Source organism: Parasteatoda tepidariorum, chromosome 5, assembly GCF_982258835.1.
Source record: "Parasteatoda tepidariorum strain Cologne lab strain chromosome 5, Ptep-v5.0, whole genome shotgun sequence".
NCBI lineage: Eukaryota > Metazoa > Arthropoda > Arachnida > Araneae > Theridiidae > Parasteatoda > Parasteatoda tepidariorum.
The window spans coordinates 77,072,260-77,079,040 of record NC_141759.1 but is presented as its reverse complement, the minus strand read 5'-3'; the positions used below and the strand labels follow the sequence as shown (position 1 = coordinate 77,079,040).

General features: G+C 27.8%; 1 protein-coding gene across 1 annotated transcript in view; it reads left to right on the top strand.

The window, feature by feature from the left end:
• Positions 1-4,495: 4,495 nt before the first annotated feature.
• The window catches only part of LOC139426466 (uncharacterized), a 51,265-nt gene continuing 48,979 nt past the window's right edge, over positions 4,496-6,781 (top strand). Inside the window, exon 1 of the mRNA XM_087162864.1 lies at positions 4,496-4,610. Within this exon, the coding sequence (XP_087018990.1) occupies positions 4,496-4,610 (115 nt within the window). The remainder of the gene's footprint in view (positions 4,611-6,781) is intronic.

Sequence of the window (6,781 nt, the reverse complement as noted above, 5' to 3'; positions counted from 1 at the left end):
TTTTTGACCATTCTCAAATGAAATAATAAAAAAATAATAAATATTGTTTTTTTTTTTTTTTTTTTTTTTTTTTTTTTTTTTTTTTTTGCATGGAATCAGCTTTGGATGAACGAATTTTAGATTTGAGTGCGCAACATTTCTATGGGAGCAACAAAACAATGGGAGCTTAAAAAGTTCTCGAGATCTAACGAAATAAAATTAACATTTAATTAAATATTAAATTAAATAAATTAACATTTAATTAAATATTAAATTAAATAAATTAACATTTAATTAACATTTAATTAACATTTAATTGAATAAAATTAACATTTAATTAAAATTAGCGCAATAAAATAAAATTAACATTAAAGAGTCTAAACTTTTGAAGCACTCTCCTAATCAAACTATGTTGACCATATTTCCCAGATTGCGGTTTTCCCGTATATTTTGAGGGTCAGAAATCCAAATCCGTCGAATAAAAGGTGTGTTTATTTTGAGAAACTATGTTTTTGTGTCTAATTTTGTAACTTAAAATGTCGTTGGCACTTATTACTTAGCCTATTTGAGGTCACGCCCTCGTGCCATTAAGATTAAGACAAAGAACGTGAAGATCTGATCATGAGATCAAAATTAATTCAGGGTAAATTTTTTTTGGTGGACTGTACGTATTTATCTCTTTAATGTTTCAGATCCATCATTATTATCATTTCCATCAATAGAATTCCATCAATAGAAAACAAAAAACAAATAAGAACTGAAGGAAGGTTCGTAAGTACCTGGAAAAAATTAAAAACTGGTATCAATTTTGTCATTTAAAAAAATGAAAATTTCTTAATATTGGCTTCCGATTTCGAATTTAAGATTCATTTACTCCACCTATAAAAGTACTTTAATATTTTTACCACTTTTTAATTTTTCAACTGAGCAGGAGCCCTGCTTTGAGTTTGACTTATTTTCCAAATTGAAAATAAAATTTATTTTGCTCCATTCATATTTATTATTATCCTTGATGTATAGTGCGGCTTTGAGGAGAACTCCTCCAGACTACAAGTCTGGGACTGACTGCTGCTATGGTTACAAGTTAGACCACATTTCTAATGGGGGCGCAATAGGGAATGAAGGTGTTGATTGCTTTACTCATGCTGACCTATGCAAAGATCAAGACAAAAACTATTCACCCCACACCCCTATTCGAAGTGACTTTTCCTTGTAACCATGGTACACGCCACGACGAGAGACTGATGTCTGGAGGAGTTCTCCTGAAAGCCGCACTATGGGAGGGAGTCCAAAAGGCTCCTTTGAATGTCAGCCCCAAAATTTGGAAGTCGAAATCAGAAAGAGGATAATGAAAGGGTGAGTCTGAATAGAAGACCTGACATTAGCAATGATAAATTGAAAAGGTGTTTTCATCGGGTTACTTTGAAATTTTGCTTGGCTTATTGGCATGTTGCCAAGAACCTATGAAGCAAGGAAGGTTAATATAATTATTGTTTATGGCTCGCCGCGAATTTCGCTAAAACTCTCATCGCACACAATTTTTAAAGAACAGAAACTTTTTCAATACAGTAATTTTTTAAATTATTAAAACGCATAACTTAGATGTATAAATAAGAAATATATTTTTTACTTCTTTTCTTCATTTTTCTGCTAGCCATGTGAATTTTGAAAACGCGAAAATTGTCATTTAAATATACCAAGACAAAAAGATATTCTTACTCTGGTATCTATGAAGCTGAAATAAACTCTCATCGCACACAATTTTTAAAGAACAGAAACATTTTCAATACAATAATTTTTTAAATTATTAAAACGCATAACTTAGATGTATAAATAAGAAATATATTTTTTACTTCTTTTCTTCATTTTTCTGCTAGCCATGTGAATTTTGAAAACGCGAAAATTGTCATTTAAATATACCAAGACAAAAAGATATTCTTACTCTGGTATCTATGAAGCTGAAATAAACTCTCATCGCACACAATTTTTAAAGAACAGAAACATTTTCAATACAATAATTTTTTAAATTATTAAAACGCATAACTTAGATGTATAAATAAGAAATATATTTTTTACTTCTTTTCTTCATTTTTCTGCTAACCATGTGAATTTTGAAAACGCGAAAATTGTCATTTAAATATACCAAGACAAACAGATATTCTTACTCTGGTATCCATAAGCCGAAATTAACTGAAATTTTTTTTATAAAAAGAAGTAAGATATTAAAGGTGCAAAATTTGTTAAAATAACATTAAAACACTTCATAAAGCAGGAAATTAGAAATAATAAGCATAAAAAAATCTTATGCTTAACTCTTTTTTTCCGTTTTAAGATTCTCTATTAAATATCAGCTAAGTTGTTCTAAAGGAATACAGTTATATTCATTTGTTATTGTTAAACTAGCGTTATTTGTTTTTATTCAAATGTTATTTTATATTATCCTAATGTATACGATTAATTCTACTTCAAAAAGTTGCGCAATCAAATTTTTGAACTCAGCAAATTTAGATCAATGTTGTTTATTGATTCCTTCTTTTTGTGATTATCACTACGAATTTCAAAAGTTTTAAAAAACCCGAAAATTTCAATACCGCATAATTATGATGCTGGAATTTCGAATTTAGTATTTAAAGCCCTTTATTTGAGTCTATTTCATAGTTAATTCAATTGACTTTCAGATTACTTTTAGATTTATTAAAAATAATTCATACTTTGTTGCTAGATATATTAATTTACGCATAGCTTTATGCATGTAAATTACATATACAAAATATAAATTACTGAGCAATCGCCATCAAATTGTATTTGCTTAATAATTTCTAAAGAAAATATTAAGAATATAAATATTCTCTTTGTTAGGAGCCTGCGAGTTATTTTATTTTCTTGTAATTCATTTATTTATTGGTTTTTATATTATTTCCAAAATTATTGTTAAGAACAAAGTGGTATATTTCTGATGAATTTCAAGAATTAATTATTTTTGGTGCTTTGAATCAATACCTAGGAACATTAGCCTTCATGATAAGTATAATTACACTTATGGACTCACTATTAAAATTTTATTCAATTAAAGGATTGATTTTTAATTTGACAAATCTTTGAAGTTACACTAGTTATGGTTTAAAGACAAATATTTCTCCTATTCACAGACTCCTGGTAGAACCCTACACTCGCCACTAGGCATAATGCGGTGAAATAAAGGATTTCTTTTTCCAAAACAGATGGCAGCACTTTTCAAAATTTTTTTTTTTTGCTCATTGAATATTTTTGTTTCGTTGTTCAAGATTTTCAAATCGGTGTCAGTACTTGAATAATTTATAATATTTTCTTACTGATTCGGCAATTTATATTTTGTTTTGATTTGGTTAATCTAACTGTAACTATTTTTATTTAGAAGTAGGCGTTTATTTTTAAGACTTACTATGTGTACTTCAAAGTAATGTTTGCTGGTTCATTATTTTTCTGTGCTTTTCAATTCTGGAAATTATTTTCTCTTAATTGTCTATCCATTATGTGGCTTCCGGGCAGTATCAGTTTTGGTTTTTCCATTGACAACAGAAAGGCTCCTGTGAGTTTGCGAGCAGTGTGTCCCCTGAAGATGTGATGTCTTACAAACACACATATGTTTTATTTTATTGCTTTTTATTACTTTTTCCTGCTTTAATTGTTTGCCTGAATATCTCAATTAAAATAAAGCAAATTTGGCTTTAGCTGCCTTAGGCGCTTTTCCATTTTAGTTTAATGTTTTAATTGTTAATTTAATTCCTTGTCTCTGGTTTTGTAAATTAGTTTCAATTTCTGATTTTATATATATATATATATATATATATATATATATATATATATATATATATATATATATATATATATATATATATATATATATATATATATATATATATATATATATATATATATATAAAGAAGAATGAAACAAAGAAAAATTAAAGACATATGAAAAATGGGGAATTCTTGTTTTTCTTAACTTTCTTCGCGTTTTCTTGTATTTATTTATTTATATATACATATATATAATTTATGTTGATATAATAATTTGATTTTTTAAATATATACGTCAGTTCTGTTTTTTAACTAATTGTAAATATGATTATTTTTTATTAAAAACTTATCCTAAATATTAAAAATGAATATAGATATCTTAAAACATTTAAATATCTACTACTATCATTGTTTCTGCAGAAATAAATTGTTATTGTAAGAAGAATTTATTTTAAAATAATAATAACTGAATTTTCGTTTAATAACAGGAAATTGAGTGGTGTTCCTAATAAAAGAGCAGGAATGAATAGTATTAGTGCAGAAGAGGAGCCGAAGATTTGCTGCGGAATTGGAAGAGCACGCGTAGCTCCTACGGAATTGTATTGTTTTGGAGTGAATGGAGAAAAAAAACTTTGATTGTGCCAAAAATAGTGATTTTAGCTGGAAGGAAGAATCAAAGTTTTGTTAAAGAATCGGAAGTGCAAGCACAGCTCCTTCTAAAATGTACTGCTTGAATATGGATGTAGAAGCTAACCTTGGTGGAGACAAAGGCTGTGATTTTCGTGTCGAGGTGGTGGCAAAGCTTTATTATAGAATTATAAGTGCTCGCATTTCTAATTCCAAAATGTTCGGTTTGAATATTGATCAAGAAAAAAAAACGATGTTGCGAAAGACTGTGATTTTGGCTAAAGTTATTTTACTGAATTGCAAGTGCTCGCATAGCTCCGTCAAAAAAGCAATGTTCCATGGTGTGATTTTGAAAAAAAAATTTCTGACATTAAAATTACTTTTACATTAAAATTCCTGACACTAAAATGACTTTGAAAGATGACTAGTATTAAAAATGACTTGAAAATTAAAAAGGACTGACATTAAAAATGACTTTGTAATCAAAGACAATTTTTTCGGTCAACAAAAAAAAAAAAAAAAAAAAAAAAAAAAAAAAAAAAAAAAAAAAAAAAAACAGGAAATATCTATCGATCGTAACAATATTATTTTATACAACTTGGTATTCCCAGCAGAACAGCTTTCTGGAAACTATTTTGTTGGAAGACACTCGTAAAGCTCCCACAAAACACCTCTGCTGACCCTCACCTCCACGAGGTATCGCCCGGGCAACGGTCAGTCCGGCTAGCGAGGGCCGCTTGACGTGGGAGCACGAGTATTATCGTAACGAATTCTACTATTCTACCAACTGATATTATCTAATTAACAACTAAATACTAAAATAAGAAATTATCAAATGGATAAAAGTAACACAAGTAAATCACATTTAAAGGCAAACCGGTTTAAAAAAACTTACACACGAGTGCAAAATCCCTAAAATAGTCTAATTACCAAAACATATCTTTTAGTGTAATAATTAACCTTATCTTCAATTATCACACTAAAAGAATCATCGGTGATTTTCACCAGGACCGACTTATAACTTAGTCGTGGATTGCTTCAGAGCTACTGTTCAAGAAGCAAAAATACTCTGACCCTACTGCAATGAAGTCGAGGATGAAACAAAAGTGGTATTTGACTGCCCACATAGGGAATACTTTAGGAATTAAGACTAAGTACAAAACAAATGATTGCACCCTAAAAAATACAGGAAACTCGTAAAACATCAAAAACGATAGTGTTAATTTCGGATGAAAATTATCAGACATATGAGTTAATAGAAACTTTCACGATAGTGACAATTCCAGATCTGTTTAATTAGATCTAATGCAGATTCACCGGATTTAAATTTTGAATTTGTAAATATTTTTATAACTAAAACTTTGAAAAGTTTTTAAAACTTAAGATATGAAATTTTTTTGAAAATATGTGTTTAAAATATAAATATTTTTAAGTTTTTGCATTATTTCGTGCAATGTAAGGAAGTAACGATTTTAAAACACAATTGTAATTTAAAATCTGCATTCAACTTTTATTTTATATCGAAAGCTTTCAAAATAAATCCATTTATAAAGTCTTTAAAACTTTTTTCTAATATTATTTCATTATTAAATTAAATGTACTTAATGCCTTTATATGTTATTTAAAGATTTTTTCCATCTTAAACGAGGATGGGGTATTCTTTGTATGAGTAAAGAAAAAATTTGTATTAGATGCAAATAGAGTAAAGAATTAGACAAACTATATTTTATGTTTTAGAAAAAGAAACACTGAGGAAAGTTCTAGTGAGACACTAAGGGAGTTTCTAATTCAGAAAACCGAAACTCTTATTTGTCTATATCTGTACTTAATTTGTATTTAACACATATATTTATTTTTCTTGCTTCAGAAATTTTTATAGTTCAATGTTTTATTTCTAAAGGATGTAATAGAAATTATTTAACAAATGTGACATAAAATCTCGAAATTAATGTGACATAAAATCTCGCAATCATTTATTTACAATTTTTCTAAGTTGTATGAAATAAATTAAAACATGTGGTGAATTACCATTGAAGTCTTCGTTGTAAGTTGTTTCCGGTACAGTTTCATTACTATATTTTAAAAATGAGTAAAGAAAGATATAGTTCATTAAGAAAGAGGATCGCTACAACAACTAAAATAGTAGCAACTATTCTTAAGTTCCTCGATTTAATTAGTTCCTCGATTCTTAAGTTCCTCGTTTCTTTATTTTCCTCGAATAAGATTTTTAAGTTTAACTTTCCATACAAAATTGTAGATACTTATTTTAAAGATAGTAAAATATCGACAAATCATCATTGATTCCAGTAAGACTTAAGGTAGTTATACACCATCAATAGCAAATTTTTGAAATTTCGATTAAATCATCATTTTTTATGATTTTATGAATGATTAT